General features: G+C 38.2%; 1 protein-coding gene across 2 annotated transcripts in view; it reads right to left on the bottom strand.

The window, feature by feature from the left end:
• The window catches only part of ctbp2a (C-terminal binding protein 2a), a 69,947-nt gene that overhangs the window by 46,306 nt on the left and 11,090 nt on the right, over nucleotides 1-12,551 (bottom strand). For both annotated transcript variants that reach the window (XM_079249078.1, XM_079249077.1), the window contains exon 2: nucleotides 1,916-2,076. In XM_079249078.1, the coding sequence (XP_079105204.1) occupies nucleotides 1,916-2,076 (161 nt within the window). The remainder of the gene's footprint in view (nucleotides 1-1,915; nucleotides 2,077-12,551) is intronic.

Raw genomic sequence — 12,551 nt, 5'->3', positions numbered from 1 at the left:
CCCCGACAACCACCTATTTTGATGGAATGTGGACAGCATGGATACTGTGGGAGATCCAGTTGCAGTGTCAAAAAGACAACATCATAAAGACCAATTATTGGTTTACATCAGGAACAAGAGAAAAATTATGTCAATGCCAGAACATGACATATACAGTCAAATAATTAGTCCTAATTAGTTAGCCAGCAATGGGAGAGACTGGAAATGAACAGGGTACAATTAACACACCAACTTAAACTAATTACAACCATAACCTCAAATATTTTTGGTGATTTTTTTTTTTGTTCCAGGATGAAAGTAAAGCTGATTAGCTCACATTCTTTCACACAGAAATCTTAAATTTACACTATCAAAAAAAATATCCTTTTTTATTCTCTCATATAACAAAATATTTGGTTTTATGAATAAAGTATGATCAGAACGGGTTATGAATTAAATATAAACATCCCCTTTCATTGAAACATTTAGAATATACATGTTAATAAAAAAGGTTAATATCATAAAATTCAACATATTATTAAAAAATATAATTTACTATTAAGAGTTTGAATCTATTCAAATGATTTGTTAAGTAGTTTTTTAAAATCTTGAGGTTATGAATGCAAACTAAGTCTTATTCAGTTAAATATGCACAGATCTTCATTCATATTCATCAACAAAACATATTAAAATGAAACATTTGGAGGAATGTTTCGGACATTTCATTAGGCGAGCTAATTTATGGTCCGTTTGGTTTCTAACTGATGAATTTGAACAATTTAACACTTTAAGGTCCTGGTCTGCAATTTAGAGGTAAATTTGCAGTGACTTTGATGAATTTCTTAAAAAAGAAATTGTGCATATAAACCTTCCTGAGCATCTCTACCAAGTGTTTGTTATAACACTACTGTTTCAAATTCCATTTCACTTTCGTTATATTAATATTAACATCTGTTTTAATATCTCAACTACTTGCTAAAAAACATTTATTCTGTTTATTCTTGTTCAAAACAAATGGAAAAACACAAGAGAAACATTTTTCTCTGGTCTTTTTGTTAGTGTGACAGTTAACTGGTTAAACATGTCAAAATAAAAACAAACTAAACAAATTTAGAAAAAACAAACACAAACTATCAATTATACTGTCAGGCATCATATTACATAACAGCCTGAATAAAAATGTTTACTAATTATGTATATGACAAAAAGAACTACCACAAATCATGACATTTTTCACTTAAATTCATTTCCAAGTTAAAAAAAAAAAACCCTAATTAATGTGATTTATAGATGCTACAAGCATCAAGTGTAAGCAAAAGGAAAACAAACACACACACACACACACACACACACACACACACACAGCTCTTGGTAATGGGTAAACAATAAAAATAAAAAATAAAAAAAAACAATGGGAAAATGTCTTGCTGTGTGTTCTGCCTAATCCTAAAGCAACACGCAAACACACACGAGTCAGTCTTACAAGCCCCTATAATCAATCCCAAGGGCTCAGAGGAATGCGTCACTTCATCACAAACTCTTTTCTTCATCTCTCCAACAATCTGGAAACATCAAACTCAAGTGTCACTCGGCACAGCAAGCAGGCCACATCCACCTCTGGAACACACACACACACACACACACACACACACACACACTTACTCCATAAGATCTCCTTCACAGATGAAGTCTGAAGCCTCAGCCGGTCTCAAGACTCCCTCTGACACACGCAAACACTCATGCTCGCAATCCCACTGGCTTTTCACTGAATTTGCAGCAGCCGGCCGAAGAACTTAAATCCTTATGAAAACTTCTGCTCTACAGAAAAACCGTGGAGAACCTCTCACATGCACTCTTCGCACATATACACGCAAAGAGACAGACATCCAGCAACCAAAATTATCCATTTCCACGTGCACTGCCAGTAGTTACTCACCCTCGCAGATTCTGTCCAGCCGCTGTCGTTTCACTTTGTGTTTTTCCACCAAGGCCATCCTGTCGCAGCTGTAAATGCTCTCGTCTCTCTTGATGTCTGTATCCCTCTCTGTTCCTCTTTGTCTCCAGCCCTCAAAAACGTAGCCTGTTGCTGGTTTCTTCCTGAAATTCAAGAAAGCAAGGGGCAAACATTGTTACTGACGGCAGTTTAAGAAGAAGTGAGAAGGTTTTATTCAATAGATTTTAGATGATAAATGATATTTCTTTCATCTTATGCGAGGAAGCCCACGTGGTACAATATGTAACTAAAATGCTGCAGCAGTTATCTTGAAAGTAATTTACATCCGCTGTGCCCTGGGGAGGCCACAATCAAAATACACTGTACACACAGTGACTTAGAGCGACATATAATTCTGAATTATGCAAAGCAAAACATCACTTACACGCTATGAAAAATGCATGATGTGCAAATTAAAAACACAGGACTGTGTGTGTAGGGCACACAGCAATGAAAATGCAGAGTCAGTGGTTGCAGAGTCGGGTGAATTTCAGCAAAATCTTTTATTTGGGTCACAAATTAATCTTGATTTTTAACAGCTTTTTAAAAAGCAGATCATATGAAGTGGAAGCTAAAAGGAAAATTTTGCACAGTTGTTTCCATCTTATAAGCATAGAAGGAGCACTGAATTACTTTTTTTTCCCTTTTTCAAAGGAAGAAAATAATTAACTGGATTTAACTTCCACATATTGTCCACTAGAGGGAGCCTCTTCTCAAAAGCATCAGCTATTCAAATTAAATTAAGAAATGTCCCTTCTGCAAGCAGAACAGCTCAAATCAAGAGGAACACAACACAAGCTGACAAAAACAGAGTGAATTAATGAGAAATTTTACAACTCATTATGCTCAACGTTCATGCTACTCTGAGAAATTATTTCCTAACTGGCTTCTGCTGAAGCCTGAGGGACGCTGCATAATTTTTACTTTTTGACAGGTCGGCACAAGAATGCACACACACACACACACACATATATATACACGGATACACAGAATGATAAAAACAGCAAGCATGCTTACAGACACGCGAAGGGCAACGAGTCACACAGAGGAATGTGGGTCAGTTAGTCAGCAGACAGGAGGAGGTTGTATCAGCAGAATGAAGACAGAAAAGAGGGGCTGGTGGGAGGGAGAGGAAAGTACTAATAAAAACATCATCTACCAGGATGAGTACAGTGTGACACCATCCTCCTACGTTTTAACTGTAAGTCTGTCAGCACTTTTGCTCCATTCTTGTCCCTGGACACAAAGTGCTGCACCGTCACGATGGCTCCCTGCATGATGATGCTGTTCGTTAATATTTCCCCCTGTAAATCACCAGCGTGGTTTTTTTTAGTGGCAGGTGAAACAATGTGCCTGCTGTGGAGGCAGGAGGAGGGGAGGTGAGGCCATAACAGCTTTAAAAGAGCAGGCGTAAGACTGAAGGCATTTCAGCCTGCTACAGACCTCCTCCACAAGGTATGCCTTTCTGCCAAAGACATGAAAACCCACATGTGGGAGTCAAAGGAGAAGCCATTGAGTAAGAAGTCACTCCTAGACGCTTTTGTCTATAAATAGACCCGAGAAGAAATGCACGGGCGTCTCCGGCTCTGTGCTGCCTGGTGAACAAACCTAGAAGTTACCTGCAAATCCGGCCATTTTGGATCCAGACTTTCCTTTCCCTCAGAGCAACAAAGGCTGCTCTAATAATGCGGCATTGCATCCTTTTGCAACTACAACACGAGAGTGGAGAAGTAATTCAGTGCTGTACAAGCTAATAGAATCTTTTTACTCCTTTTTCATTGTTAAACTTTTTAAAAAATTTCAACAAAAAGCAGTGATTCAGAAGATTTTCTTTCTTGTGTGAATGTATGAAAATGGGAAAATGCTGTATCCATGATGCTAAAAGTTCTGACTAGATAAAGCCAATCATTTTATTTCATTTCTAAATTCTGCAAACAAACCTTTCGTGCCGATTTCCATGGATGCTACTTTGACACGTACCGCCCACCTAAAAGCTGCTGTATATTGAGCACATGAAGAATGTAAGGGAAAAAGGCCAGAAACCGAAGCGGCATCCAAGCTCCCCCAGATCCCAACCTGATCCGGAATCAGTTGGATGAGACCGATCCATGGGGGCCTCGCTTTTTCAAGCATGGGGTCCACAAGACCCACAGCAATTCACCACCTGCGCTGCATCATTTATCTGCAGTGTACCTGAGGAAACACACACCTGACACTTCATATGCATCCAAAAATCCTTTCAAAGATGAAAGTTTAGATCTTGACGCCTTAAATGAAATGAACAAACCTACACATCACACAAAAAACAACAAAAGAACAAACCACGCAGCGCGAGAAGTAAGCATGTTTAGAAGTGCCAACACATGCTACTCCATTACCAAAGACCCAACTCACATAAGAAAGCGGTCCATGTAAGAAAGAGTCAACTTCACTAAGTGGGTTGAAAAGTCAACAACTTTGAGCGGAGCTCTCAGGCAGAACAGTGTCAGAGAGGAAGTACAGCTATCCTGCAGCACTTAGCACCGTCGCTGCTCGATTGTTGCTCGACTAAGTGCTGTTACGTAACTTAACAATAAGGGGATTGACCTGAGAGAAAATATGTGCTCTGAGCCGGAGGAGAGGAGAAGGAAAAGAGGAAAACGTCTCGTACACACATGCAAAATGACAAAAAAAAAGTACACAACCCCTGACACTGTCTGGCTCAGTGTTGCGAGGACTCGCTGTAACCAACACACTCTCAGCTGTGGTTGGTTCATCATTTTCACAGGTTCCCCGACAAGCCTGTCGATGTTACCGAGTTGTCTCCTGACAAGTGATGCAACTCCTGACAATACTGTTCTATTCTTGGTAATATTTTTACTTTACTTGTTTGTTTTTTTTTCCTTTGAAAATTATGAAGAGGATTATGAGGACTGCAAAAACATAATAAATGAATATTATTATCATTATTATTTTCATTATTATTATAATTAAAGGAAGTATGAATGTGGGGTGTTTCAAGATTTGTTTAATAAACAGCACATCCACACATAATCAGGCAGCACCTAACTCTGTTAGATAGATTTAATATTCCTGCTCTTAACAAAAGGATGAAAGGGGGCAAATAAACGTGCAACTAAAAAGTACTGGAAAATCTATGTTAAGTTGAAAAGGGCTTCATGCTCTGTGGTAAATCAAGGCAGAAGAGGGTCAGACCATCACTTCTGACTTCACTTCTGCCCCAGAAGTTCTTCTAAACCTGTGTGTGTGCTGATAAGGCACACATACTAGCAACTGGTAAATATGAGGAAAAAAAACAAAACAAGCTGGCCACTTGTAGTTTGAGAGAAGAAATATCTTATTTGTTTTCGTTAGGAAAAAACTGTGGCACGTAACTCATTACACACACCCTTGATTTCAGCTCTGAAAGCTCCAGCACAGACTTTACCTCGGTGTAGGTAAACATTAAACATGTCACCTGTCCTGTAAGACTGCAAACGGAGCACTGCGAGAAGCATCAAACCCAATGTTAGCCAGCTAAAAAATTATAACGCACATCATTTGACCCTTTAACACAGCGGTTCTCAACCTTTTAGCAACACACTACCCTTTAAAATATCTTTTCAGCCAAGTACCCCCACCACTGCAAAGTACTTTTGGTTAAGAAAGAAACACTTTTTCCTTTGTTTTTAATTTACTAGACTTTAACCGTGCAAAACAATGGCAATATTTTTGCATATCTTTACTACACTTCAACCAGGACTCCATCATTTGCGTTGTCACGGCGTCAGTGACTGATTGGTTTGTAACGGGTGGGGTTCAATTCAAGTCTAAATGTGGGATTTTGGGAGGACTAAAATGTTGTAAGTCAATGTAAATTCAGTTTATTAATGTACATTTACATTTATTGAAATATATAAAATGTTTATATAATATTATAACACCTTTTTTTTTATATATCTAAGGATGTTTTCAACAAAACATAAATAAGTATATGTTTTCAAAAAATTTCACATACCTCCATTTGAGAAACAGTGCTTGAACAGACATTAAATATGTTTGCAAACAATTTTGATATTTTTTATAAAAATAATTGCACCAGTGGAGTCAAAGCCAAAAAGTTAATTCTGCAGTCCTACATGTGATGAGAAGCACATATCATATGCTCCCCAGTTGGTCCAGAAGGATCAGCTCCTCTCTTCCAACCCCAATAGTTCCTGAGCCACATGTAAGAGGCAACAAAGCCACAAGTTATCTGGTTAAAGCACCTTTTTCAGTAGAGTCAAAGAATGATCCTTAAAGTTTGATGTTTTTCTTCTGACCAATAAAACTGAACCAGGTCGGATGTGGACTGTCTCCTCGCAAGGAGTTGCATCGTTGTGTCACTCCAGCAGGTTAGAAATTCTTCCCCGTTCTGTTGCTTGTAAATGAAGAAATTTCACAAACAGCAATTTTCTCTCTTTTTCATCACATTTCACCTGTATTTTTCTACTACTTTTGTAAGAAAAACCAACACAAAACAGGAGCCCAGGACATGTCAGGGGGGGCTAAAATCACAGAATACAAGAGGAGGAAATAAAATGGAGAGCTTCCTTTTATTGAATTGTTTATTTATTAATTTATTTTTTGGTTGAAGTCATCTCTGAAGGGAAGCCTCTCACCAGATTAAGATGCACTATTCTGGCTGCAGTTGATCAGGATGAAAAAAAAAGTAAAGTTAAATCTTTGACTTCTCCATGCTGTACTGGAACATCTGAAGGTGTTTATTACAAGGGAAATGTCCAATCGTGAAGAAAAAAAAAGATCTTACAATGTTTTTATACATCAAATAAGATTTCAACCCTGAATCTTAGTTTAAATATCAAAAGCTCAAAAGCTTTATATAATTGGGACGGCTTTTGACTAAAACTTAAAAAAACTAATAGCTTTCTTTTCCTCCTCTTATTGCTTTATTAACTTATTCTTTTTAAGCAGTTTAGTCTGAACATCACCCTGTCAATAAATTGTAAGGAAAATTGCAGACATGTGCTCATGCAATCCATTTCCCTCTCCAGGACGATGACGGTGGTGTCGAGACCAGGACGAACTAAATGCTCCAGATTTAATAATACAGCAAGCAATAGACGGGGGGGGGGGCACTCTGCAGTCAACATTTTGAGGAAGAGTAGTGATAGCTGCTTCCTTAAGTGACTGTTTAAAAGTTTGATTTATATCCCTAAAGGCGCAAGGTAGCAAAAACTGAAGAAACCAAGAGAGGAGGCTAGTTAAGGTTTCTCTTCTCTCGTTAATCTGATAGTTGGGGTTCTGAGGGGCACGTAAAGCTGTCACTCAGGCCGCTGATTTATGTCTTCCTACTTTCTGCCAGCCTCCTTCTACTATCATATGTAAATTCGCCGGCCACTGACAGTTCCACCTCTGCTTTTTTTTTTTTTTTCCCCCCCACCTCTCCATCGTCATCACAATCCCTTAAGCTTCTCCATCCATCTAGGCCTTCTCCTTTTACCTTATTTTGCACGTCCTGCCAGCCTCTGCCATACAGCATCCTTTTTATTCCCCACTCCTCCTTTACGCTGCCTTTTATCTAAAACATTTTCTCCCTCATCCCTCCCTCCTTCAACTCAGATTCTCTCCATCTTTCTCTCCTCTCAGCTTTAAATAAAATGAGACTGCAGCAGTACTAACTGCTGACTTGGGCTAATGCACAATTTTGCAATAATGCCTATTCGTTTAAGTCACCCAGGAAACGCATAATGGTGACATTACTGCGCACGGGCAGCCTGTTTGCCAAGCTCAGTAGCCCCGCCCCCCCCACAGTTCCTTAAATCTAATGAAGTAAAACAAAGTCTGTCATAATGAATTTATCTCTTTCCTAACAGGCTAGATACTAAAAACATATTTACTGATATGAACACCACAACACAACAGACAAAAAAAAAAAAAAATGTACACACACACACACACACACAGTAATCACTTCTAAACCTTTAGTACTTACACTGACATGTGAAAGGTTGTTTCTAAGATGGTTTTACTGGGATAATAAATCTGTCTATTCCACTTTCCAGTTGACACTCAACATAATGACAGTAACCTCAGGCCTGTTTCTGCGATAGGCAAAGCTTAACACTTGGAGTTGCACTACACACACACACACACACACACACACACACACACACACACACACACACACACACACACACACACACACACACACACACACACACACACACACACACACACACACACACACACACACACACACACATTCCTTAAATGTATTAAAATACTTTAGTGGTTTGGGCTAACTTCTCTTCCAGATCATTCTGGAAAAAGTAAAGGATGTCATGGTGATGCCTGCTTGTGATGTTTGCTGCATCTGAGAATCAAAGCAAAGTTTAATGCGTCCGCTGAGGTTGAAAGAATCAGCTTCCAATGATGAACAATCATCATTAAACAAAAGAAAAAAAAAGTAATATATGGACTTGAAAATGTAAAATGTATGATTTAAGTACATAATGCTAAACCTTAGACACAATTCAGACAATAATTATTGATTAAAGAGACTGTACACTACAATGCACTGTACACACACACACACACCAACACACAATCAAGCTGAGTCGACATAACTTTTTACATGCAGCCTTCCAACGGATCCGTGTGCATTTGTGTGTGTATGTGTGTGCGTGTGTGTATGGATGTTTTTATTGGGTTTTATGACATAACTGCCCTGAAACAATCAGGTAATTCTCTTTTTATTTAATCTGTTTACTTCTTTGTTCTGAAAGTAATATATGATGTGCTTATTATACTCGCTTGCATCCAAGGCCAAATCTGAACGTCATCACTCAGCTTTTAATACGGCCCCTTTCTTTTTTTTGTCATTTTAACCCTTCATAAAAGTGCAATGATTTTCTCTTAAGTATTTTTGAGGGTCTAATACATACATTTCATATAGCTGTATCTTTTTTTTATTCTTTTTATATATTCTGAAAATTTGCAATATGAATATAAAGTTTAACGTTCACATTACCTGACATTCTGGTGTGGTTTTTGCTGACTCCTCTCTTCCACAACATCTCATTGTGCTGTTGACCCTGTGTGTTAACTTAAGTATGACAAACAGATTTGATTGGATCCATTAATAACTGCTTCTGACAGTTTCCATGGGGAAACACGGACAGGTAAACAAAAGTTAAAGCCTTTTAATCACAGATGGACAGCCCACCTTTACTGCCCTTTGAGTGATGCTCTTTTTAAAACATGTCCCAACCTAAACTAATTAGCAGTCAAATTCTAGAAATGACCATTTTAGAATTCTATATTTTAGCCTCATTCAGACAGCTGTCTTTACAATTTTCTAAATTTATATGAACTTTTTTTTCTAAATCAAATTGATTCCGATGAAATGAATTTGGCTGAAAGGGTTTAGTAGTAAATGATTATCAGGAATATGTCCACACAAAGCAGCTTTCTGGTCAAGTTTTTTTTTAGCGTTTAGTATTGTCATCTATGACTGAGTCCTTTTTGGCTCAAATCTAAATCATCATCTTGTTTGAATAGTTTATTTTGCATGTGTTTATGCATACGCCTGGTATTTGGTGCACTTCTGCGGCAGCATTATAACGCCACTTACAGGCCGGGTATATACACAACAGCGTTTCCAGTTTTCTATGGATGCACACGGCCAATACGAAAACCTTTTTAAAACTAAATTGGTTCCATTTTGCAAGGTTTTTGCAAATTTAATATTTATCTTTAAGGGGTTTTTATTTAACTCGGACTTGCGAGGCTATGTGATCTAGCACGTCATGATCCCTGTCTACACGTTAGCCTCCAAAGGCCTGGTCTACGTTCACGTTCCTACTGTTCTTTTCGAGACTCCCGAGACTTTACGGAGGTATGAATAGGTTGTTTCCCCTACAGATCGGGACAAGACTTTGATTAGTGCAGGGATAAATAAATTAAACCAATCTGGCTCAACTTAGTTAAGTTTTGTCGCTCTTGCTGAGCTGCAAGCCTCCCAAATTAGTGTGCTGCTTCGTTGGAAAGAAACAACACAGAGGCAGTTGCTTTCAATGTGTTCACATACTCGGCCAAGAGGAGGCATAAAAACAAACCTTGTCTTTGCTACATTGTAGTCGACAAGCTGTGTGAAACTGTTATCAGATGGTATGTTTGCCATCTCACCTTGTCCTTCTGAGCTGCGAAGCACATTTCATTTTCTTAACACCCACTTTCCACAAAGCGACAGCAAAAGCAATTTTTTTTTTTTTTTTTAATCATTTATTGAATTAACTGAAAAAAATACACCCTTACACCATGTCATTTCTTGGATGTCTTTGGATTTCATTGGAAACGCTACAGAAAGAACAAAGATGAGCAACAAGACTGCCGTTTCAGACATATGGAGTAATTATATATCAGGGACCTTCAAGTTCTTCATTCAAAAAGGCAAAGAATGAAAAGATGAATTTAGAAATGTGGCCGATCACTTTAACCAGAGGCTGGTTGAGGAATGAAGAAGTCAGAGTCCCTTTTCTAGTTAACATTCCCAAGCAAGCAAGCATGACTAACAACGAGTGACTGTTAAAAATGGCTTTTTCTGGTATTTAGAGCAAAGATATGTTTCATGAAAGTAAAAACGTAGCTGAAAACAACCTGCTGAACCTGTTTAAGTGAGCTAAGCCAACACTCCCATTACTGTTTATTTTGGAGGAAGTTTACCAGTTCTTCCACAGGGACGCAAAACGACTACAATGGCATCATTCCGAGGAAATGTAAAGCAACCTCAAAGACTCAAAGTTTAGACTCACACAGACACACAGAGCAAAAAATAGAGATGCAAAACAAACACACAGACATGCAGAAATCAACACAATGAAACACAATTTAAAAAATACCCACTAAGCAACCACCAAGATATATAAGTGGTCTATAAATAGAAAAAGATGAGAAAAAAAAAAACTACATAACCAACTGAAGCTGTAAAACAACAAACAAAGAGAGATAAAACATTCAAAAAGACACTCTAGACAACCACAAAAACCCAACATCTAAATGGTAAAAGTTGCCCAGAAAGGACGTGTTCACACCGACGTAGTCTGGGAGACTAGACTGGGCAGGAAGTGAGATATTACACTGCATTTACTCAAGCAAACCAAACCACCAGGGCAATATCACGCTGCTCCAACAGCTGCTTGTTTAGGTTGCTCAGGGCCGAAATGGCCACCGACCCAGAAGAAAAAAACTGGAGAAACTGGAAAATTCAGCTCATCAATTGCGACTGGAAACAGAAATCAGCTGGCGTTTTCATCGTAAATAAACAATAAAGCAGGGTTACTCATTCCGGGTTAACGAGACATCCATTTGATTTGATTCAGGTGTGTTGAAGCAGGAATACACTGAAAACCTGCTGGATTCTGGTTGCAGTAGGAGTAACCCTGCAATGGAGCAGCTGTGATTTCACAAAAAGCTTGTCAGTACTAACAGCAAGCTATCCAGCATGTTGTTCTGTGACACCTTAAGACATCCTTTCCTCCCTTTGCTTCTTTGGATGACCCATCTGCATTCGCACAGGTTTGCTTATTTGGTCTGCAACACAGTATGACTGAGTGTTCATACAACTCCAGCTAAACATTACTATCTGTGGAAATGGACCAACATGTGGTAAAAACGGACCAAACAGTTCCAGTTGAAATGCTCCATGTGAGACTCAAACAGCAGCTTTTCCTTAATTAGAATTTGAATGGTAAAACCTGCTTTTTCAAAAGCAATATTTGACTTTGGCTGACTGAAAAACAAAATTATAATGAGATAAATAATCATGAGATACCCCATAAACACCTGGGGACAAAGCAAAAGAAATCATCTTTAAGCTTTGTCTGACTCACAGCCCACAGCAACTGACTTTGAAAAGTCCTTTTCTAAAGACTACTGAGGAAATCTATTCTGCAACACACACACACACACACACACCCTCCCCCACCTCATCACAATAGTGTCAGAATAATTACATACACTCACACATTTTTTTTGTCGGTTGAGGTTGACCAGTGCCAATTTTAATTGGTGAACTTGGCGATCAGCCTTTTTGTACTAATTAACGTCTAAGCACCTGATGCATATGCAACAACTGTTAAAAGCAATAAAACAGCAAATTAACTGTTAAAATGAGTTTATAATGCGAGTGCTTTCATTTACAAATTCCAGTTTGGAGGAGAAAAAGTCATTATCCAGATATGAAATCCTCCATTTAAAGGTGAGTTTACTGAACATTTGTTCACGTTGAGAACATGTAATTTATTACACTCTGGGCATAAAAAAAGTGGTGTACAGAACATAGCAGACTGAGTAAAGAGACGAATTCTATTTGTGTAATGAAAGAATTGAGTGAAATTTTCATTGTAATTAACGAATGTTGGCCTGTATTTAGCAGTTTACTTTTAAAAATACATATACTTTCATATTTAATACATTCCAGGAAATGTTCTATAAATGTACGAGTCAACAAGGAATTGCTTTTTTTTCCCCTTTTAATATTCTTTTGAGTCTTCGTAATTACTGACAGCAGTGGCTTCTGAAAGATTCAGTGAATGCC

This window comes from Telmatherina bonti, assembly GCF_933228915.1.
Source record: "Telmatherina bonti genome assembly, chromosome: 11".
NCBI lineage: Eukaryota > Metazoa > Chordata > Actinopteri > Atheriniformes > Telmatherinidae > Telmatherina > Telmatherina bonti.
This window is presented reverse-complemented; position numbering and strand designations above follow the sequence as displayed.